This window comes from Scyliorhinus torazame, chromosome 16, assembly GCF_047496885.1.
Source record: "Scyliorhinus torazame isolate Kashiwa2021f chromosome 16, sScyTor2.1, whole genome shotgun sequence".
Lineage (NCBI taxonomy): Eukaryota > Metazoa > Chordata > Chondrichthyes > Carcharhiniformes > Scyliorhinidae > Scyliorhinus > Scyliorhinus torazame.
Genome location: NC_092722.1, coordinates 92,411,008 through 92,434,075, shown reverse-complemented (window position 1 = coordinate 92,434,075; position 23,068 = coordinate 92,411,008). Strand labels below are relative to the sequence as shown.

The following is a 23,068-nucleotide window of genomic DNA, read 5'->3' as shown; positions in this document are numbered from 1 at the left end:
TGCCCCTGTTCCTGACACGATCGCGGGGAATCAGGAAGGAAACGAAGCGGCGAAAGTGTTTGAGAGCAGCCTCGTGTTCAAACAGGATGGAGCAGGTTGAAACTCACTCTCTTTTCTGCCTCTGCCTTCCTTTCTTCCTCTCTCCCCTTTCTCTCATCTGTCTGCCTTTCTTTCTCTCTGTCTCTGCCTTATCTCTCTCTCTGTCTTTCTTTCTCTCTCCTTTCTCTGACTCTCTGCCTTTCTTTCTCTCTCTCTGTCTTTCTTTCTCTCTCCTTTCTCTGACTCTCTCTCTGCCTTTCTTTCTCTCTCTCCTTTCTCTCTGTCTTTCTTTCTCTCTCTCTCCTTTCTCTGACTCTCTCTGTCTTTCTTTCTCTCTCTCCTTTCTCTGACTCTCTGCCTTTCTTTCTCTCTCTCCTTTCTCTGACTCTCTGCCTTTCTTTCTCTCTCTCTGTCTTTCTTTCTCTCTCCTTTCTCTGACTCTCTCTCTGCCTTTCTTTCTCTCTCTCCTTTCTCTCTGTCTTTCTTTCTCTCTCTCTCTCCTTTCTCTGACTCTCTCTGTCTTTCTTTCTCTCTCCCCCTTTCTCTGTCTCTCTGTTTCTGCCTTTATTTCTCTCTCCATGCCTCCTGTGGTTTTGCCTTCCTCCTTACCCCAGCCATGAGCTGAGTGAGGAACATTTCAGGAAACCTCTGCCCCCGCAGCCCCAGAAACTGGCTGGGGGACAGATTTCAGCACCAGCTTTCTGCCTGCGCCCGAGTGTACCCCCTACACACGCACCCGCGTGCCCTGCGCACGCACCCGCGTGCCCTGCGCACGCACCCGCGTGTACCCCCTACACACGCACCCGCGTGTACCCCCTACACACGCACCCGCGTGTACCCCCTACACACGCACCCGCGTGTACCCCCTACACACGCACCCGCGTGTACCCCCTACACACGCACCCGCGTGTACCCCCTACACACGCACCCGCGTGTACCCCCTACACACGCACCCGCGTGTACCCCCTACACACGCACCCGCGTGCACCCCCTACACACGCACCCGCGTGCCCTGCGCACGCACCCGCGTGTACCCCCTACACACGCACCCGCGTGTACCCCCTACACACGCACCCGCGTGTACCCCCTGCGCGTGTGCCCGAGTGTACCCCCTGCGCGTGTGCCCGAGTGTACCCCCTGCGCGCATGCCCGAATGTTCCCCCTGCGCGCGCGCCCGAGTGTACCCCCCTACGCGCGTGCCCGTGCCCCCTACACGCACGCCCGAGTGTACCCCCTACGCGTGTGCCTGAGTGTGCCACCTGCGTGCGCGCCCGTGTACCCCTACGCGCGTGCCCGAGTGTACCCCCTACGCGCGTGCCCGAGTGTACCCCCTACGCGCGTGCCCGAGTGTACCCCCTACGCGCGTGCCCGAGTGTACCCCCTACGCGCGTGCCCGAGTGTACCCCCTACGCGCGTGCCCGAGTGTACCCCCTACGCGCGTGCCCGAGTGTACCCCCTACGCGCGTGCCCGAGTGTACCCCCTACGCGCGTGCCCGAGTGTACCCCCTACGCGCGTGCCCGAGTGTACCCCCTACGCCCGTGCCCGAGTGTACCCCCTACGCACGCGCCCGAGTGTACCCCTTACGCGCGTGCCCGAGTGTACCCCCTACACGCGTGCACCCCCCTGCGCACGCGCGCCAACAACTGACCCTGCTGAAGGGACCTGGGCTGAACGGCCACGTGTTGGGCTCAGGACCATCCCTCCACCGGGTGTTGTGCTTGGGCTGCAATATGCTGAAACTGGGAGGGGGGGGGGCGGGACTGCACCATTCTGACTCTCTGTGTCTCTCGGATTCTCTCCCTCAGTCTGTTTGTGTGTCTCTCCCCTCTGTCTTACTCTACTCTGACTATTTTTCTCCCTGACTCCGTCTCTCTGACTTTTCTGGTTCTGTCTCTGACTCCCTCCGACTCTATCTCTCTGATTCTGGTTCTGACTCTCTGTGTCTCTCAGTCTCTGACTGTGGTTCTGTCTCTCCGACTCTGTCTCTCTCCGACTCACTCTCTGACACTCTCTCTCTGTCTTTCTCCGACTCTGACACTCTCTCTCTCTCTCTCTCCGCTCCGACTCTCTCCGACTCTGGTCTGACTCATGTCTCCCTGACTCTGTCTCTCTCTCTGACTCTCGCTGACTCTCTCTGTGACTTTCTGTGTCTCTCTCTCTGACTCTCTCTGTGACTCTCTCTCTCTCTGACTTTCTCTCTATGTCTCTCCGTCTCCGACTCTCTCTCTCTGTGTCTCTCTCTGACTCTCTCTCTCTCTGACTTTCTCTCTATGTCTCTCTGTCTCCGACTCTCTCTCTCTGACTCTCTATGTCTCTCTCTCTGACTCTCCTTCTGTCTCTCTGTCTTTGACTCTCTCGTGTGTCTCTCGGTGTCTCTGGTCCTGTCTCTGACTCACATCCTGGTGTGTGTTTGTGTAGCTGACTTCCAGCACGTATGTGCCCCATTTCCCCCTCCCCCTCCCAAGACACACCTCCAGCCCGGGTCACGGTGAGCATTTGCTCTGTGACACCCAGCACGTCTGGAGGAGGGGAGGCTGGATACACAGCCCAGCCCCCACCCCTCCCTCTCTGTCCCAGCCCAGTGCCTCCCCTCCCTCCCCCAGCACTTGTCCACCAGTAACCCGGGGGGGGGGGGGGGGGGGGGGGGGGGTGCTGAGCAGCTGGGGAGTGCCTCAACAGAGTGCCTCTGTTGTCTATTGGCCTCACTATGGATAGCCTCCCAGTGTGGCAGCTGTTAGGGGGGAGGGGGGGTCGCTACAGTGGTAGAGGCACCTTAAACCTCCAAAACTTCCTCCACATAACAATCACTGACAGGTGGTGGCAGTGGGAGCAGGGAGCAACATTTAGTTGCCTCCCCCCGGGTTGGGGAGGGGGTGAATTATCCCCGGTTCCTGCTCCTCTCACCCCTGGGTTAGAGGTGATTTAGGAGACGAATCCCCCCCCCCCCCCCACCACCTCCCTAATCTGCTCCCAGCACCTTCCAGTGTGGCTGGGGGGGGAAGAGGGCATAGGCTCCTGTCCCCCGAAGGCAATTCCAAGCAGTGGCCAGATTGGAAAGGCGATTGTGTTTAAATTGAAGTTCCTCTCCCTGCCCTCTCCCCCTCCACTGCAAACTCCCCTCGCTTGCCAACTCACTCTCTTGCCCGCTCACTCTTTCATGCGCTCTCTCACGTTGTCTGTCCCCCCGCTCTCTCTCGCGCTGTCTGTCTCTCGTGCGCTCTCTCTCACTTTCTCGCGCTCTCTCTTTCACGCTGTCTGTCTCCCGCTCTCGCGCCCTCTCTTTCTCGTGTTCTCTCATGCTCTCTCGCGCGCTGTCTGTCTCCCGCTGTCTCTCTCACGCTCTCTATCTTTCTCGCGTTCTCTCATGCTCTCTCTCTCGCGCGCTGTCTGTCTCCCGCTGTCTCTCTCGCGCTCTCTATCTCTCTCGCGGTCTCTCTTTCTCGCGTTCTCTCATGCTCTCTCTCGCGGTCTGTCTCGCGCTCTCTATCTCTCTCGCGCTCTCTATCTCTCTCGCGCTCTCTATCTCTCTCGCGCTCTCTATCTCTCTCGCGCTCTCTATCTCTCTCGCGCTCTCTATCTCTCTCGCGCTCTCTATCTCTCTCGCGCTCTCTATCTCTCTCGCGCTCTCTATCTCTCTCGCGCTCTCTATCTCTCTCGCGCTCTCTATCTCTCTCGCGCTCTCTATCTCTCTCGCGCTCTCTATCTCTCTCGCGCTCTCTCTCTTGCGCTCTCTATCTCACGCGCTCTCGAGCTCGCGTTCTCTCGAGCTCGCGTTCTCTCTCCATCTCTCGCGTGCGCTCTCTCTCGCGCTCTCGTGCTTTCTCTCGCGCTGTCTGTCTCCCGCTCTCTCTCTCGTGCTCTCTCTTTCTTGCGTTCTCTCTCATGCTCTCTCTCGCGCTGTCTGTCTCCTGCTGTCTCTCTCGCGCTCTCTCTCTCTCTCACGCTCGTTCTCTCTCTCGCGCTGCCTGTCTCCCGCTGTATCTCTCGAGCTCTCTCGCGCGCGCTCTCTCGTGCGCTCGCGCGAGCGAGAAAGCGAGCTCGAGAGAGAGAGAGCGTGCGCTCTCTCTCTTGCTCTCTCTCGCACGCTCTCTCTCTCGGGCGCTCAAGCTCTCGCGCGAGAGAGAGAGCCCAAGCGAGAGAGAGTGTGCGCGAGAGGGAGGGAGAGAGCAAGTGCTCGCTCTCTCGCACGTGCTCTCTCTCTCGCATGCGCGCTCGCTCTCGCGCTCACTCTCGAGCTCTCGCTCTCTCTTGCTCTCTTTCGCACTCATGCGCGCTCTCGCTCTCGCGCTCTCTCTCACGCACTCATGCGCACTCTCTCGTGCACTTTCCCACTCTCTTTTTTCCAATCAAGGGGCAATTTAATGTGGCCAATCCACCTACCCTGCACATCTTTGGGTTGTGGGTGAAACCCACGCAAACAAGGGGAGAATGTGCAAACTCCACACGGACAGTGACCCAGAGCCGGGATCGAATCTGGGACCTCGGCACCATGAGGCAGCAGTGCTACCCACTGCGCCACCTCCCTCTCCTACGCGCTCTCTCTTTCTCTCACAATCTGCAGCTGTCTCCTGCCGGGGTAGACGGAGCAGGTGCCAGAGACTGACCTTCTCGGTGTCTGTCATTGGGAGCACGGGGATATTTTCAGGGCTCGGAGGGAAGGGTTATCTCTCACTCCGTCTAAGATTCCGTGGTCAAATTTAGCCTGCTTGCCCTCATTTCCAGCGGAGAGTGTTGGTGGGAATCTCTGCGGCTGCATGCAGTCGTGGAGCTGTAACCGAGATCCTGAACAGGGCTAGGGTTTCTGCCATGATATTGTCAGCCAGACTCACATTGCCCAGTTCAGCAGGACATGGGTGATCAGGTCAAGCTCACACCCACACGCACCTGGTGATCCAGGCAGCAAATGAACCAAGGGAGGAATTTGAAAGGACAGAGACACAGGGAGAAAGGGGTTTCGAGAGCGAATTCCAGAGTTTATGATCCCGGTCAGCTGCCCCACCCTCCTATCTGTGTCTCTGTCTCCCCCCCCCCCCCCTCGCTCCGTCTCCCCCCCCCTCGCTCCGTCTCCCCCCCCCTCGCTCCGTCTCCCCCCCCCTCGCTCCGTCTCCCCCCCCCTCGCTCCGTCTCCCCCCCCCTCGCTCCGTCTCCCCCCCCTCTCGCTCCGTCTCCCCCCCTCTCGCTCCGTCTCCCCCCCCTCTCGCTCCGTCTCCCCCCCCTCTCGCTCCGTCTCCCCCCCCTCTCGCTCCGTCTCCCCCCCCCTCTCGCTCCGTCTCCCCCCCCCCCTCTCGCTCCGTCTCCCCCCCCCCTCTCGCTCCGTCTCCCCCCCCTCTCGCTCCGTCTCCCCCCCCCCCTCTCGCTCCGTCTCCCCCCCCCCCCTCTCGCTCCGTCTCCCCCCCCCCTCTCGCTCCGTCTCCCCCCCCCTCTCGCTCCGTCTCCCCCCCCCCTCTCGCTCCGTCTCCCCCCCCCCCCCCCCCTCTCGCTCCGTCTCCCCCCCCCCTCTCGCTCCGTCTCCCCCCCCCCCCTCGCTCCGTCTCCCCCCCCCCCTCGCTCCGTCTCTCCCCCCCCCTCTCGCTCCGTCTCCCCCCCCCTCTCGCTCCGTCTCCCCCCCCTCCTCTCGCTCCGTCTCCCCCCCCCTCCTCTCGCTCCGTCTCCCCCCCCCCTCCTCTCGCTCCGTCTCCCCCCCCCCCCTCCTCTCGCTCCGTCTCCCCCCCCCTCCTCTCGCTCCGTCTCCCCCCCCCCCCCTCCTCTCGCTCCGTCTCCCCCCCCCCTCCTCTCGCTCCGTCTCCCCCCCCCCTCCTCTCGCTCCGTCTCCCCCCCCCCCCCACCTCTCGCTCCGTCTCCCCCCCCCCTCTCGCTCTGAGAGCGGGGCAGTGGGATTAGTTTGGAGATTGATACAGGGCTATGGGGCGAGAGCGGGGCAGTGGAATTAGTTTGGGAATGATACAGGGCTACGGGGAGAGAGCGGGGCAGTGGGATTAGTCTGGTTTTGAAAAAAGGCCATGGGGAGAGAGTGGGGCAGTGGGATTAGTTTGTGATTGATACTAGGATATGGGGAGAGAGTGGGGCAGTGGGATTAGTTTGTGGTTGATACTAGGATATGGGGAGAGAGTGGGACAGTGGGACTAGTTTGGGGATTGATACAGGGCTATGGGGAGAGAGCGGGGCAGTGGGATTAGTTTGGTTTTGAAAAAAGGCCATGGGGAGAGAGTGGGGCAGTGGGATTAGTTTGTGATTGATACTGGGATATGGGGAGAGAGTGGGGCAGTGGGGATTAGTTTGGGGATTGATACAGGGCTATGGGGAGAGAGCGGGGCAGTGGGATTAGTTTGCAAATGATACAGGGCTACGGGGAGAGAGCAGGGCAGTGGGATTAGTTTGCCCTGCGGTATAAACCTATCCCTTTCCATCACTAAGGTAAACGTAATCGAATTGTGGTCACTATCCTACCTCCAAATCCAACACCTGTCCTGGTTCACTTCCCAGTACCAAATCCAATATGACCTTGCCTATCTACATACTGTGTCAGGAAACCCTCCTGCACACATTGGACAAAAACGGACCCATCTAAAGTACTCGAACTATAGCATTTCCAGTCAATATTTGGAAAGTTAAAGTCCCCCATAACAACTGTTACCCTGTTGCTTTCGCTCCTATCCAGAATCATCTTTCCAATCCTTTCCTCTACATCTCTGGAACTTTTTGGAGGCCCTATAGAAAACCCCTAACAGGGTGACCTCTCCTTTCCTGTTTCTAACTTCAGCCCATACTACCTCAATCGACGAGTCCTCATCAAACGTCCTTTCTGCCACCGTAATACTGTCCTTGACTAACAATGCCACCCCTCCCCCTCTTTTACCACCTTCCCTGAGCTTACTGAAATATCTAAACCCCGGAACCTGCAACAACCATTCCTGTCCCTGCTCTATCCATGTCTCCGAAATGGCCACAACATCGAAGTCCCAGGTACCAACCCATGCCGCAAGTTCACCCACCTTATTCCGGATGCTCCTGGCATTGAAGAAGACACTTTAAACCACCTTCCTGCCTGCTGGTACACTCCTGCAACTTTGAAACCTTACTCATGACCTCACTACTCTCAACCTCCTGTATACTGGAGCTACAATTCAGGTTCCCAAGCCCCTGCTGAACTAGTTTAAACCCTCCCGAAGAGCATTAGGAAATTTCCCCCCCCCCCCCCCCCCCCCCCCCCAGGATATTGGTACCCCTCTGGTCCAGGTGTAGACCATCCCGTTTGTAGAGGCCCCACCTCCCCCAGAATGAGCCCCAATTATCCAGGAATCTGAAACCCTCCCTCCTGCACCATCCCTGTAGCCACGTGTTCAACTCCTCTCTCTCCCTATTCCTCGTCTCGCTAGCACGTGGCACGGGTAACAACCCAGAGATAATAACTCTGTCCTAGATCTAAGTTTCCACCCCACCCGAGCTCCCTGAATTCCTGCCTTACATCCCTATCCCCTTTTCTACCTATGTCGTTGGTACATATGTGGACCACGACTTGGGGCTGCACCCCCTCCCCCTTAAGGATCCCGAAAACACGATCCGAGACATCTATGGGGAGAGAGCGGGGTAGGGGGATTAGTTCAGGATTGATACAGGGCTATGGAGAGAGAGTGGGACAGTGGGATTGATACATAAGAACTAGGAGCAGGAGTAGGCCATCTGGCCCCTCGAGCCTGCTCCGCCATTCAATGAGATCATGGCTGATATTTTGTGGACTCAGCTCCACTTTCCGGCCCGAACACCATAACCCTTAATCCCTTTATTCTTCAAAAAAACTATCTATCTTTATCTTAAAAACATTTAATGAAGGAGCCTCTACTGCTTCACTGGGCAAGGAATTCCATAGATTCACAACCTTCACAACTCAGTCCTAAATCTACTTCCCCTTATTTTGAGGCTATGCCCCCTAGTTCTGCTTTCACCCGCCAGTGGAAACAACCTGCCCGCATCTATCCTATCTATTCCCTTCATAATCTTATATGTTTCTATAAGATCCCCCCTCATCCTTCTAAATTCCAACGAGTACAGTCCCAGTCCACTCAACCTCTCCTCGTAATCCAACCCCTTCAGCTCTGGGATTAACCTAGTGAATCTCCTCTGCACACCCTCCAGTGCCAGTACGTCCTTTCTCAAGTAAGGAGACCAAAACTGAACACAATACTCCAGGTGTGGCCTCACTAACACCTTATACAATTGCAGCAGAACCTCCCTAGTCTTAAACTCCATCCCTCTACCAATGAAGGACAAAATTCCATTTGCCTTCTTAATCACCTGTTGCACCTGAAAACCAACTTTCTGTGACTCATGCACTAGCACACCCAGGTCTCTCTGCACAGCAGCATGTTTTAATATTTTATCATTTAAATAATAATCTCTTTTGCCGTTATTCCTACCAAAATGGATAACCTCACATTTGTCAACATTGTATTCCATCTGCCAGACCCTAGCCCATTCACTTAGCCTATCCAAATCCCTCTGCAGACTTCCAGTATCCTCTGCACTTTTTGCTTTACCACTTATCTTAGTGTCGTCTGCAAACTTGGACACATTGCCCTTGGTCCCCAACTCCAAATCATCTATGTAAATTGTGAACAGTTGTGGGCCCAACACTGATCCCTGAGGGACACCACTAGCTACTGATTGCCAACCAGAGAAACACCCATTAATCCCCACTCTTTGCTTTCTAATAATTAACCAGTCCTCTATCCATGCTACTACTTTCCCTTTAATGCCATGCATCTTTATCTTATGCAACAACCTTTTGTGTGGCACCTTGTCAAAGGCTTTCTGGAAATCCAGATATACCACATCCATTGGCTCCCCGTTATCTACCGCACTGTTAATGTCCTCAAACAATTCCACTAAATTAGTTAGGCACGACCTGCCCTTTATGAACCCATGCTGCGTCTGCCCAATGGGACAATTTCCATCCAGATGCCTCGCTATTTCTTCCTTGATGATAGATTCCAGCATCTTCCCTACTACCGAAGTTAAGCTCACTGGCCTATAATTACCCACTTTCTGCCTACCTCCTTTTTTAAACAGTGGTGTCACGTTTGCTAATTTCCAATCCGCCGGGACCACCCCAGAGTCTAGTGAATTTTGGTAAATTATCACTAGTGCATTTGCAATTTCCCTAGCCATCTCTTTTAGCACTCTGGGATGCATTCCATCAGGTCCAGGAGACTTGTCTACCTTTAGCCCCATTAGCTTGCCCATCACTACCTCCTTGGTGATATCAATCCTCTCAAGGCCCTCACCTGTCATAGCCTCATTTCCATCAGTCACTGGCATGTTATTTGTGTCTTCCACTGTGAAGACCGACCCAAAAAACCTGTTCAGTTCCTCAGCCATTTCCTCATCTCCCATTATTAAATCTCCCTTCTCATCCTCTAAAGGACCAATATTTACCTTAGCCACTCTTTTTTGTTTTATGTATTTGTAGAATACATGGCTGTGGGGCAGTGGGATTAGTTTGGTATTAATACAGGGGTATGGGTCGAGAGTGGGGCAGTGGGATTAGGTTGGGATTGATACAGGGCTATGGGGAGGGAGTCGGGCAGTGGGATTAGTTTGCGAATGATACAGGGCTGTGGCGTGAGAGTGGGGCAGTGGGATTAATTTGTGAATTGATACTGGGCTATGGGGAGGGAGCGGGGCATTGGGATTGGTTTGGAATTGATACAGGGCTATGGGGAGAGAGCGGGACAGTGGGATTAGTTTGGGGATTGGTACAGGGCTATGGGGAGAGAGCGGGGCAGTGGGATTAGTTTGGTATTAATACAGGGGTATGGGTCGAGAGCGGGGCAGTGGGATTAGGTTGGGATTAATACAGGGCTATGGGGAGAGAGTGGGGCAGTGGGATGAGTTTGCGAATGACACAGGGCTATGGGGAGAGAGTGGGGCAGTGGGAATAGTTTGTGAATGATACAGGGCTATGGGGAGAGAGTGGGGCAGTGGGATGAGTTTGCGAATGACACAGGGCTATGGGGAGAGAGTGGGGCAGTGCGATTAGTTTGCGAATGATACAGGGCTATGGGGAGAGAGTGGGGCAGTGCGACTAGTTTGCGAATGATACAGGGCTATGGGGAGAGAGTGGGGCAGTGCGATTAGTTTGCGAATGATGCAGGGCTATGGGGAGAGAGCGGGGCAGTGGGATTAGGTTGGGATTGATACAGGGCTATGGGGAGAGAGCGGGGCAGTGGGATTAGTTTGCAAATGATACAGGGCTATGGGGAGAGAGTGGGGCAGTGCGATTAGTTTGCGAATGATACAGGGCTATGGGGAGAGAGTGGGGCAGTGGGATTAGGTCGGGATTGATACAGGGCTATGGGGAAAGAGCGGGACAGTGGGATTAGTTTGGGATTAATACTGGGCTATGGGGAGAGCGAGGGGCAGTGGGATTAGTTTGGGATTGATGTTGGGCTATGAGTGTTTGAGGTTGTGTGAGCTGGTTCTTGTTGCTGACCCTCAATCTCTTTGTTGCTCACAGATTTGGACGCATTGGTCGCCTGGTCACCAGGGCTGCCATTGCCAATGGCAAGGTCGAGGTGGTGGCTATTAATGACCCATTCATTGATGTGAACTACATGGTGAGTGTCGCACTCCCACTACTCCTTGTGGAAAATGAACACTGGCTGATAAAGACGTTTTCTCTCTGACTCTCCCTGTGTGTGTCCCTCCCCATCTGTCTGTGTGTGTGTCTCTCGCCATCTGTGTGTGTGTGTGTGTGTGTGTGTGTGTGTGTGTGTGTGTGTGTGTGTGTGTGTGTGTGTCTCCCCTTCTGTGTGTGTGTGTGTGTCTCCCCTTCTGTGTGTGTGTGTGTGTCTCCCCTTCTGTGTGTGTGTGTCTATCTCGGTCTCGCTCTGTGTGTGTGTGTGTCCCCTTCTGTGTGTGTGTGTGTGTGTGTGTGTCACTCTATCTCGGTCTTGCTCAGTGTGTGTGTGTCCCATTCTGTGTGTGTGTGTGTGTGTCACTCTATCTCGGTCTCGCTCTGTTTGTCAGTGTGTGTGTCACCATCTCGGTCTGTGTGTGTGTGTGTGTGACTCTATCTCGGTCTCGCTCTGTGTGTGTGTGTCAGTCACTCTATCTCGGTCTCGCTCGGTGTGTGTGTGTGTCCCCTTCTGTGTGTGTGTGTGTGTTTGTCACTATCTCGGTCTCGCTCTGTGTGTGTGTGTGTGTGTGTGTGTATGTGTGTCACTCTATCTCGGTCTTGCTCGGTGTGTGTGTGTCAGTCACTCTATCTCGGTCTCGCTCGGTGTGTGTGTGTGTCCCCTTCTGTGTGTGTGTGTGTGTGTGTGTCACTATCTCGGTCTCGCTCTGTGTGTGTGTCACTCTACCTCGGTCTCGCTGTGTGTGTGTCACTATCTCGGTCTCGCTGTGTGTGTGTGTGTGTGTGTGTCACTATCTCGGTCTCGCTCTGTGTGTGTGTGTGTGTGTGTGCCACTATCTCGGTCTCACTCTGTGTGTGTGTGTGTGTGTGTGTGTGTGTGTGTGTGTGTGTCACTATCTAGGTCTCGTTCTGTGTGTGTGTGTGTGTGTCACTATCTCGGTCTTGCTCTGTGTGTGTGTGTGTGTCACTATCTCGGTCTCGCTCTGTGTGTGTGTGTCCCCTTCTGTGTGTGTGACACTATCTCGCTCTGTGTGTGTGTGTGTGTGTGTGTGTGTGACTATCTCGGTCTCTGTGTGTGTGTGTGTGTGTGTGTGTGTGTGTGTCACTATCTCGGTCTCGCTCTGTGTGTGTGTGTGTGTGTCACTATCTCGGTCTCGCTCTGTGTGTGTGTGTGTCACTATCTCGGTCTCGCTCTGTGTGCATGTCTGTGTCACTATCTCGGTCTCGCTCTGTGTGTGTGTGTCACTCTATCTCGGTCTCGCTCTGTGTGTGTGTGTGTCACTCTATCTCGGTCTCACTGTGTGTGCGTGTGTGTGTCACTATCTCGGTCTCGCTGTGTGTGCGTGTGTGTGTCACTATCTCAGTCTCGCTCTGTGTGTGTGTCACTATCTCGGTGTCGCTGTGTGTGCGTGTGTGTGTCACTATCTCAGTCTCGCTGTGTGTGTGTGTCACTATCTCGGTGTCGCTGTGTGTGCGTGTGTGTGTCACTATCTCAGTCTCGCTGTGTGTGTGTGTGTGTCAGTCACTCTATCTCGGTCTCGCTCTGTGTGTGTGTCACTATCTCGGTCTCGCTCTGTGTGTGTGTGTGTGTCCCCTGTGTGTGTGTCACTATCTCGGTCTCGCTCTGTGTGTGTGTGTCACTATCTCGGTCTCGCTCTGTGTGTGTCACTATCTCGGTGTCGCTCTGTGTGCGTGTGTGTGTCACTATCTCAGTCTCGCTGTGTGTGTGTGTCACTATCTCGGTCTCGCTGTGTGTGCGTGTGTGTGTCACTATCTCAGTCTCGCTCTGTGTGTGTCACTATCTCGGTGTCGCTCTGTGTGCGTGTGTGTGTCACTATCTCAGTCTCGCTGTGTGTGTGTGTCACTATCTCGGTCTCGCTGTGTGTGCGTGTGTGTGTCACTATCTCAGTCTCGCTGTGTGTGTGTGTCACTATCTCGGTGTCGCTCTGTGTGCGTGTGTGTGTCACTATCTCGGTCTCGCTCTGTGTGTGTGTGTGTGTGTGTGTCACTCTATCTCGGTCTCGCTCTGTGTGTGTGTGTGAGTGTGTCACTCTATCTCGGTCTCGCTGTGTGTGTCACTCTATCTCGGTCTCGCTCTGTGTGTATGTCACTATCTCGGTCTCGCTGTGTGTGTGTGTGTGTCACTATCTCGGTCTCGCTCTGTGTGTGTGTGTCACTATCTCGGTCTTGCTGTGTGTGTCACTATCTCGGTCTCGCTGTGTGTGTGTGTCACTATCTCGGTCTCGCTCTGTGTGTGTGTGTGTCACTATCTCGCTCGGGGTGTGTGTGTGTGTGTCACTATCTCGGTCTCGCTGTGTGTGTGTGTCACTCTATCTCGGTCTCGCTGTGTGTGAGTGTCACTCTATCTCGGTCTCGCTCTGTGTGTGTGTCGCTCTATCTCGGTCTCGCTCGGTGTGTGTGTGTCACTCTATCTCGGTCTCGCTGTGTGTGTGTGTCACTCTATCTCGCTCGGGGTGTGTGTGTGTGTCACTCTATCTCGGTCTCGCTGTGTGTGTGTGTCACTCTATCTCGGTCTCGCTCTGTGTGTGTGTCACTCTATCGCGGTCTCGCTCTGTGTGTGTGTCACTCTATCGCGGTCTCGCTGTGTGTGTGTGTCACTCTATCTCGGTCTCGCTGTCTGTGTGTGTGTGTCACTCTATCTCGGTCTCGCTCTGTGTGTGTGTGTGTCACTATCTCGCTCGGGGTGTGTGTGTGTGTGTCACTCTATCTCGGTCTCGCTGTGTGTGAGTGTCACTCTATCTCGGTCTCGCTCTGTGTGTGTGTCGCTCTATCTCGGTCTCGCTCGGTGTGTGTGTGTCACTCTATCTCGGTCTCGCTGTGTGTGTGTGTCACTCTATCTCGCTCGGGGTGTGTGTGTGTGTCACTCTATCTCGGTCTCGCTCTGTGTGTGTGTCACTCTATCTCGGTCTCGCTCTGTGTGTGTGTCACTCTATCTCGGTCTCGCTCTGTGTGTGTGTGTGTCACTCTATCTCGGTCTCGCTCTGTGTGTGTGTCACTCTATCTCGGTCTCGCTCTGTGTGTGTGTGTGTGTCACTCTATCTCGGTCTCGCTCTGTGTGTGTGTGTGTCACTATCTCGGTCTCGCTCGGGGTGTGTGTGTGTGTGTCACTATCTCGGTCTCGCTGTGTGTGTGTGTCACTCTATCTCGCTCGGGGTGTGTGTGTGTGTGTCACTCTATCTCGGTCTCGCTGTGTGTGTGTGTCACTGTATCTCGGTCTTGCTCGGTGTGTGTGTGTGTCACTCTATCTCGGTCTCGCTGTGTGTGAGTGTCACTCTATCTCGGTCTCGCTGTGTGTGTGTGTGTGTGTCGCTCTATCTCGGTCTCGCTCGGTGTGTGTGTGTCACTCTATCTCGGTCTCGCTGTGTGTGTGTGTCACTCTATCTCGGTCTCGCTCTGTGTGTGTGTCACTCTATCTCGGTCTCGCTGTGTGTGTGTGTCACTCTATCTCGGTCTCGCTCTGTGTGTGTGTCACTCTATCTCGGTCTCGCTGTGTGTGTGTGTGTGTCACTCTATCTCGGTCTCGCTGTGTGTGTGTGTCACTCTATCTCGGTCTCGCTCTGTGTGTGTGTGTGTGTGTCACTCTATCGGTCTCGCTGTGTGTGTGTCGCTCTATCTCGGTCTCGCTCTGTGTGTGTGTCACTCTATCTCGGTCTCGCTGTGTGTGTGTGTGTGTCACTCTATCTCGGTCTCGCTCTGTGTGTGTGTCACTCTATCTCGGTCTCGCTCTGTGTGTGTGTGTGTGTGTCACTCTATCGGTCTCGCTGTGTGTGTGTCGCTCTATCTCGGTCTCGCTCGGTGTGTGTGTGTCACTCTATCTCGGTCTCGCTGTGTGTGTGTCACTCTATCTCGGTCTCGCTCTGTGTGTGTGTCACCCTATCTCGGTCTCGCTCTGTGTGTGTGTCACTCTATCTCGGTCTCGCTCTGTGTGTGTGTCACTCTATCTCGGTCTCGCTGTGTGTGTGTGTCACTCTATCTCGGTCTCGCTCTGTGTTTGTGTGTGTCACTATCTCGGTCTCGCTCGGGGTGTGTGTGTGTGTGTCACTATCTCGGTCTCGCTGTGTGTGTGTGTCACTATCTCGCTCGGGGTGTGTGTGTGTGTGTGTCACTATCTCGGTCTCGCTGTGTGTGTGTGTCACTGTATCTCGGTCTTGCTCGGTGTGTGTGTGTCACTCTATCTCGGTCTCGCTGTGTGTGAGTGTCACTCTATCTCGGTCTCGTTCTGTGTGTGTGTCACTCTATCTCGGTCTCGCTGTGTGTGAGTGTCACTCTATCTCGGTCTCGCTGTGTGTGTGTGTGTGTGTGTGTGTCGCTCTATCTCGGTCTCGCTCGGTGTGTGTGTGTCACTCTATCTCGGTCTCGCTGTGTGTGTGTGTGTCACTCTATCTCGCTCTGGGTGTGTGTGTGTGTGTGACTATCTCGGTCTCGCTGTGTGTGTGTCACTGTATCTCGGTCTTGCTCGGTGTGTGTGTGTCACTCTATCTCGGTCTCGCTGTGTGTGAGTGTCACTCTATCTCGGTCTCGTTCTGTGTGTGTGTCACTCTATCTCGGTCTCGCTCTGTGTGTGTGTCACTCTATCTCGGTCTCGCTCGGTGTGTGTGTCACTCTATCTCGGTCTCGCTCGGTGTGTGTGTCACTCTATCTCGGTCTCGCTCTGTGTGTGTGTGTGTGTCACTCTATCTCGGTCTCGCTGTGTGTGTGTGTGTGTGTGTGTGTGTCGCTCTATCTCGGTCTCGCTCGGTGTGTGTGTGTCACTCTATCTCGGTCTCGCTGTGTGTGTGTGTCACTCTATCTCGCTCGGGGTGTGTGTGTGTGTCACTCTATCTCGGTCTCGCTGTGTGTGTGTGTCACTCTATCTCGGTCTCGCTCTGTGTGTGTGTCACTCTATCTCGGTCTCGCTGTGTGTGTGTGTGTGTCACTCTATCTCGGTCTCGCTGTGTGTGTGTGTCACTCTATCTCGGTCTCGCTGTGTGTGTGTGTCACTCTATCTCGGTCTCGTTCTGTGTGTGTGTCACTCTATCTCAGTCTCGCTCTGTGTGTGTGTCACTCTATCTCGGTCTCGCTCTGTGTGTGTGTGTGTGTGACTCTATATCGGTCTCGCTGTGTGTGTGTGTGTGTGTGTGTGTGTCGCTCTATCTCGGTCTCGCTCGGTGTGTGTGTGTCACTCTATCTCGGTCTCGCTGTGTGTGTGTGTCACTCTATCTCGCTCGGGGTGTGTATGTGTGTGTGTCACTATCTCGGTCTCGCTGTGTGTGTGTGTGACTGTATCTCGGTCTTGCTCGGTGTGTGTGTGTCACTCTATCTCGGTCTCGCTGTGTGTGAGTGTCACTCTATCTCGGTCTCGTTCTGTGTGTGTGTGTCACTCTATCTCGGTCTCGCTCTGTGTGTGAGTCACTCTATCTCGGTCTCGCTGTGTGTGTGTGTGTGTGTGTGTGTGTGTCACTCTATCTCGGTCTCGCTGTGTGTGAGTGTCACTCTATCTCGGTCTCGCTCGGTGTGTGTGTGTCACTCTATCTCGGTCTCGCTGTGTGTGTGTGTCACTCTATCTCGGTCTCGCTCTGTGTGTGTGTCACTCTATCTCGGTCTCGCTGTGTGTGTGTGTGTGTCACTCTATCTCGGTCTCGCTGTGTGTGTGTGTCACTCTATCTCGGTCTCGCTCTGTGTGTGTGTGTGTGTGTCACTCTATCGGTCTCGCTGTGTGTGTGTCGCTCTATCTCGGTCTCGCTCTGTGTGTGTGTCACTCTATCTCGGTCTCGCTGTGTGTGTGTGTGTGTCACTCTATCTCGGTCTCGCTCTGTGTGTGTGTCACTCTATCTCGGTCTCGCTCTGTGTGTGTGTGTGTGTGTCACTCTATCGGTCTCGCTGTGTGTGTGTCGCTCTATCTCGGTCTCGCTCGGTGTGTGTATGTCACTCTATCTCGGTCTCGCTGTGTGTGTGTCACTCTATCTCGGTCTCGCTCTGTGTGTGTGTCACCCTATCTCGGTCTCGCTCTGTGTGTGTGTCACTCTATCTCGGTCTCGCTCTGTGTGTGTGTCACTCTATCTCGGTCTCGCTGTGTGTGTGTGTCACTCTATCTCGGTCTCGCTCTGTGTTTGTGTGTGTCACTATCTCGGTCTCGCTCGGGGTGTGTGTGTGTGTGTCACTATCTCGGTCTCGCTGTGTGTGTGTGTCACTATCTCGCTCGGGGTGTGTGTGTGTGTGTGTCACTATCTCGGTCTCGCTGTGTGTGTGTGTCACTGTATCTCGGTCTTGCTCGGTGTGTGTGTGTCACTGTATCTCGGTCTCGCTGTGTGTGAGTGTCACTCTATCTCGGTCTCGTTCTGTGTGTGTGTCACTCTATCTCGGTCTCGCTCGGTGTGTGTGTCACTCTATCTCGGTCTCGCTCTGTGTGTGTGTGTGTCACTCTATCTCGGTCTCGCTGTGTGTGTGTGTGTGTGTGTGTGTCGCTCTATCTCGGTCTCGCTCGGTGTGTGTGTGTCACTCTATCTCGGTCTCACTGTGTGTGTGTGTGTCACTCTATCTCGCTCTGGGTGTGTGTGTGTGTGTCACTATCTCGGTCTCGCTGTGTGTGTGTGTCACTGTATCTCGGTCTTGCTCGGTGTGTGTGTGTCACTCTATCTCGGTCTCGCTGTGTGTGAGTGTCACTCTATCTCGGTCTCGCTGTGTGTGTGTGTGTGTGTGTGTGTCGCTCTATCTCGGTCTCGCTCGGTGTGTGTGTGTCACTCTATCTCGGTCTCGCTGTGTGTGTGTGTGTCACTCTATCTCGCTCTGGGTGTGTGTGTGTGTGTCACTATCTCGGTCTCGCTGTGTGTGTGTCACTGTATCTCGGTCTTGCTCGGTGTGTGTGTGTCACTCTATCTCGGTCTCGCTGTGTGTGAGTGTCACTCTATCTCGGTCTCGTTCTGTGTGTGTGTCACTCTATCTCGGTCTCGCTCTGTGTGTGTGTCACTCTATCTCGGTCTCGCTCGGTGTGTGTGTCACTCTATGTCGGTCTCGCTCGGTGTGTGTGTCACTCTATCTCGGTCTCGCTCTGTGTGTGTGTGTGTGTCACTCTATCTCGGTCTCGCTGTGTGTGTGTGTGTGTGTGTGTGTGTCGCTCTATCTCGGTCTCGCTCGGTGTGTGTGTGTCACTCTATCTCGGTCTCGCTGTGTGTGTGTGTCACTCGATCTCGCTCGGGGTGTGTGTGTGTGTCACTCTATCTCGGTCTCGCTGTGTGTGTGTGTCACTCTATCTCGGTCTCGCTCTGTGTGTGTGTCACTCTATCTCGGTCTCGCTGTGTGTGTGTGTGTGTCACTCTATCTCGGTCTCGCTGTGTGTGTGTGTCACTCTATCTCGGTCTCGCTGTGTGTGTGTGTCACTCTATCTCGGTCTCGTTCTGTGTGTGTGTCACTCTATCTCAGTCTCGCTCTGTGTGTGTGTCACTCTATCTCGGTCTCGCTCTGTGTGTGTGTGTGTGTGTGACTCTATATCGGTCTCGCTGTGTGTGTGTGTGTGTGTGTGTGTGTGTGTGTCGCTCTATCTCGGTCTCGCTCGGTGTGTGTGTGTCACTCTATCTCGGTCTCGCTGTGTGTGTGTGTCACTCTATCTCGCTCGGGGTGTGTATGTGTGTGTGTCACTATCTCGGTCTCGCTGTGTGTGTGTGTGACTGTATCTCGGTCTTGCTCGGTGTGTGTGTGTCACTCTATCTCGGTCTCGCTGTGTGTGAGTGTCACTCTATCTCGGTCTCGTTCTGTGTGTGTGTGTCACTCTATCTCGGTCTCGCTCTGTGTGTGAGTCACTATCTCGGTCTCGCTGTGTGTGTGTGTGTGTGTGTGTGTGTGTCACTCTATCTCGGTCTCGCTGTGTGTGAGTGTCACTCTATCTCGGTCTCGCTCGGTGTGTGTGTGTCACTCTATCTCGGTCTCGCTGTGTGTGTGTGTCACTCTATCTCGGTCTCGCTCTGTGTGTGTGTCACTCTATCTCGGTCTCGCTGTGTGTGTGTGTGTGTCACTCTATCTCGGTCTCGCTGTGTGTGTGTGTCACTCTATCTCGGTCTCGCTCTGTGTGTGTGTGTGTGTGTCACTCTATCGGTCTCGCTGTGTGTGTGTCGCTCTATCTCGGTCTCGCTCTGTGTGTGTGTCACTCTATCTCGGTCTCGCTGTGTGTGTGTGTGTGTCACTCTATCTCGGTCTCGCTCTGTGTGTGTGTCACTCTATCTCGGTCTCGCTCTGTGTGTGTGTGTGTGTGTCACTCTATCGGTCTCGCTGTGTGTGTGTCGCTCTATCTCGGTCTCGCTCGGTGTGTGTATGTCACTCTATCTCGGTCTCGCTGTGTGTGTGTCACTCTATCTCGGTCTCGCTCTGTGTGTGTGTCACCCTATCTCGGTCTCGCTCTGTGTGTGTGTCACTCTATCTCGGTCTCGCTCTGTGTGTGTGTCACTCTATCTCGGTCTCGCTGTGTGTGTGTGTCACTCTATCTCGGTCTCGCTCTGTGTTTGTGTGTGTCACTATCTCGGTCTCGCTCGGGGTGTGTGTGTGTGTGTCACTATCTCGGTCTCGCTGTGTGTGTGTGTCACTATCTCGCTCGGGGTGTGTGTGTGTGTGTGTCACTATCTCGGTCTCGCTGTGTGTGTGTGTCACTGTATCTCGGTCTTGCTCGGTGTGTGTGTGTCACTGTATCTCGGTCTCGCTGTGTGTGAGTGTCACTCTATCTCGGTCTCGTTCTGTGTGTGTGTCACTCTATCTCGGTCTCGCTCGGTGTGTGTGTCACTCTATCTCGGTCTCGCTCTGTGTGTGTGTGTGTCACTCTATCTCGGTCTCGCTGTGTGTGTGTGTGTGTGTGTGTGTCGCTCTATCTCGGTCTCGCTCGGTGTGTGTGTGTCACTCTATCTCGGTCTCACTGTGTGTGTGTGTGTCACTCTATCTCGCTCTGGGTGTGTGTGTGTGTGTCACTATCTCGGTCTCGCTGTGTGTGTGTGTCACTGTATCTCGGTCTTGCTCGGTGTGTGTGTGTCACTCTATCTCGGTCTCGCTGTGTGTGAGTGTCACTCTATCTCGGTCTCGTTCTGTGTGTGTGTCACTCTATCTCGGTCTCGCTCTGTGTGTGTGTCACTCTATCTCGGTCTCGCTCGGTGTGTGTGTCACTCTATCTCGGTCTCGCTCGGTGTGTGTGTCACTCTATCTCGGTCTCGCTCTGTGTGTGTGTGTGTGTGTCACTCTATCTCGGTCTCGCTGTGTGTGTGTGTGTGTGTGTCGCTCTATCTCGGTCTCGCTCGGTGTGTGTGTGTCACTCTATCTCGGTCTCGCTGTGTGTGTGTGTCACTCTATCTCGCTCGGGGTGTGTGTGTGTGTCACTCTATCTCGGTCTCGCTGTGTGTGTGTGTCACTCTATCTCGGTCTCGCTCTGTGTGTGTGTCACTCTATCTCGGTCTCGCTGTGTGTGTGTGTGTGTCACTCTATCTCGGTCTCGCTGTGTGTGTGTGTCACTCTATCTCGCTCGGGGTGTGTGTGTGTGTCACTCTATCTCGGTCTCGCTCTGTGTGTGTGTCACTCTATCTCGATCTCGCTGTGTGTGTGTGTCACTCTATCTCGGTCTCGCTCTGTGTGTGTGTCACTCTATCTCGGTCTCGCTGTGTGTGTGTGTCACTCTATCTCGGTCTCGCTGTGTGTGTGTGTGTGTGTGTGTGTCGCTCTATCTCGGTCTCGCTCGCTGTGTGTGTGTCACTCTATCTCGGTCTCGCTGTGTGTGTGTGTCACTCTATCTCGGTCTCGCTCTGTGTGTGTGTCACTCTATCTCGGTCTCGCTGTGTGTGTGTGTCACTCTATCTCGGTCTCGCTGTGTGTGTGTGTCACTCTATCTCGGTCTCGCTCTGTGTGTGTGTGTGTGTCACTCTATCGGTCTTGCTGTGTGTGTGTGTCGCTCTATCTCGGTCTCGCTCGGTGTGTGTGTGTCACTCTATCTCGGTCTCGCTGTGTGTGTGTGTCACTCTATCTCGGTCTCGCTGTTTGTGTGTGTCACTCTATCTCGGTCTCGCTGTGTTTGTGTGTCACTCTATCTCGGTCTCGCTGTGTGTGTGTGTCACTCTATCTCAGTCTCGCTCTGTGTGTGTGTCACTCTATCTCGGTCTCGCTTGTGTGTGTGTGTGTCACTCTATCTCGGTCTCGCTCTGTGTGTGTGTGTGTCACTCTATCTCAGTCTCGCTCTGTGTGTGTGTCACTCTATCTCGGTCTCGCTCTGTGTGTGTGTGTGTCACTCTATCTCGGTCTCGCTCTGTGTGTGTGTGTGTGTCACACTATCTCGCTCTGTGTGTGTGTGTGTGTGTGTCACTCTATCTCGGTCTCGCTCTGTGTGTGTGTGTGTGTCACTCTATCTCGGTCTTGCTCGGTGTGTGTGTGTCACTCTATCTCGGTCTCGCTCTGTGTGTGTGTGTGTCACTATCTCGGTCTCGCTCGGGGTTGTGTGTCTGTGTGTCACTATCTCGGTCTCGCTGTGTGTGTGTGTCACTGTATCTCGGTCTTGCTCGGTGTGTGTGTCACTCTATCTCGGTCTCGCTGTGTCCGTGTGTCACTCTATCTCGGTCTCGCTGTGTGTGTGTGTCACTCTATCTCTGTCTCGCTGTGTGTGTGTCACTCTATCTCGGTCTCGCTCTGTGTGTGTGTGTGCGTGTCACTCTATCTCGGTCTCGCTGTGTGTGTGTGTGTCACTCTATCTCGGTCTCGCTCTGTGTGTGTGTGTGTCACTCTATCTCGCTCGGGGTGTGTGTGTGTGTGTCACTCTATCTCGGTCTCGCTGTGTGTGTGTGTCACTCTATCTCGGTCTCGCTGTGTGTGCGTGTCACTCTATCTCGGTCTCGCTCTGTGTGTGTCACTCTATCTCGGTCTCGCTCTGTGTTTGTGTGTGTCACTATCTCGGTCTCGCTGTGTGTGTGTCACTATCTCGGTCTCGCTCTGTGTGTGTGTGTGTGTGTGTGTGTGTCACTATCTCGGTCTCGCTCTGTGTTTGTGTGTGTCACAGTCTCGGTCTCGCTCTGTGTGTGTGTGTGTGTCGCTCTATCTCGGTCTTGCTCGGTGTGTGTGTCACTCTATCTTGGTCTCGCTCTGTGTGTGTGTCACTCTATCTCGGTCTCGCTGTGTGTGTGTCACTCTATCTCGGTCTCGCTGTATGCGTGTGTCACTCTCTCGGTCTTGCTCGGTGTGTGTGTGTGTGTCACTCTATCTCGGTCTCGCTGTGTGTGAGTGTCACTCTATCTCGGTCTCGCTCTGTGTGTGTATCGCTCTATCTCGGTCTCGCTCGGTGTGTGTGTGTCACTCTATCTCGGTCTCGCTGTGTGTGTGTGTCACTCTATCTCGCTCGGGGTGTGTGTGTGTGTCACTCTATCTCGGTCTCGCTCTGTGTGTGTGTCACTCTATCTCGGTCTCGCTCTGTGTGTGTGTCACTCTATCTCGGTCTCGCTCTGTGTGTGTGTGTGTGTGTGTGTCACTCTATCTCGGTCTCGCTCTGTGTGTGTGTCACTCTATCTCGGTCTCGCTGTGTGTGTGTGTCACTCTATCTCGCTCGGGGTGTGTGTGTGTGTGTCACTCTATCTCGGTCTCGCTGTGTGTGTGTGTCACTGTATCTCGGTCTTGCTCGGTGTGTGTGTGTGTCACTATCTCGGTCTCGCTGTGTGTGAGTGTCACTCTATCTCGGTCTCGCTGTGTGTGTGTGTGTGTGTCGCTCTATCTCGGTCTCGCTCGGTGTGTGTGTGTCACTCTATCTCGGTCTCGCTGTGTGTGTGTGTCACTCTATCTCGCTCGGGGTGTGTGTGTGTGTCACTCTATCTCGGTCTCGCTCTGTGTGTGTGTCACTCTATCTCGGTCTCGCTGTGTGTGTGTGTCACTCTATCTCGGTCTCGCTCTGTGTGTGTGTCACTCTATCTCGGTCTCGCTGTGTGTGTGTGTGTGTGTCACTATCTCGGTCTCGCTGTGTGTGTGTGTCACTCTATCTCGGTCTCGCTCTGTGTGTGTGTCACTCTATCTCGGTCTCGCTCTGTGTGTGTGTGTGTGTGTGTCACTCTATCGGTCTCGCTGCGTGTATGTGTGTGTGTGTCGCTCTATCTCGGTCTCGCTCGGTGTGTGTGTCACTCTATCTCGGTCTCGCTGTGTGTGTGTCACTCTATCTCGGTCTCGCTCTGTGTGTGTGTCACTCTATCTCGGTCTCGCTCTGTGTGTGTGTCACTCTATCTCGGTCTCGCTCTGTGTGTGTGTCACTCTATCTTGGTCTCGCTCTGTGTGTGTGTGTGTGTGTGTGTCACTCTATCTCGGTCTCGCTCTGTGTGTGTGTCACTCTATCTCGGTCTCGCTCTGTGTGTGTGTCACTCTATCTCGGTCTCGCTCTGTGTGTGTGTGTGTCACTATCTCGG

The 23,068-nt window shown here is 54.5% G+C and overlaps 1 protein-coding gene across 1 annotated transcript in view; it reads left to right on the top strand.

The window, feature by feature from the left end:
• gapdh (glyceraldehyde-3-phosphate dehydrogenase) overlaps positions 1-23,068 on the top strand; it is a 93,990-nt gene that overhangs the window by 23,792 nt on the left and 47,130 nt on the right. The window contains exon 3 of the mRNA XM_072478747.1: positions 10,554-10,653. Coding sequence (XP_072334848.1) covers positions 10,554-10,653 — 100 coding nt within the window. The remainder of the gene's footprint in view (positions 1-10,553; positions 10,654-23,068) is intronic.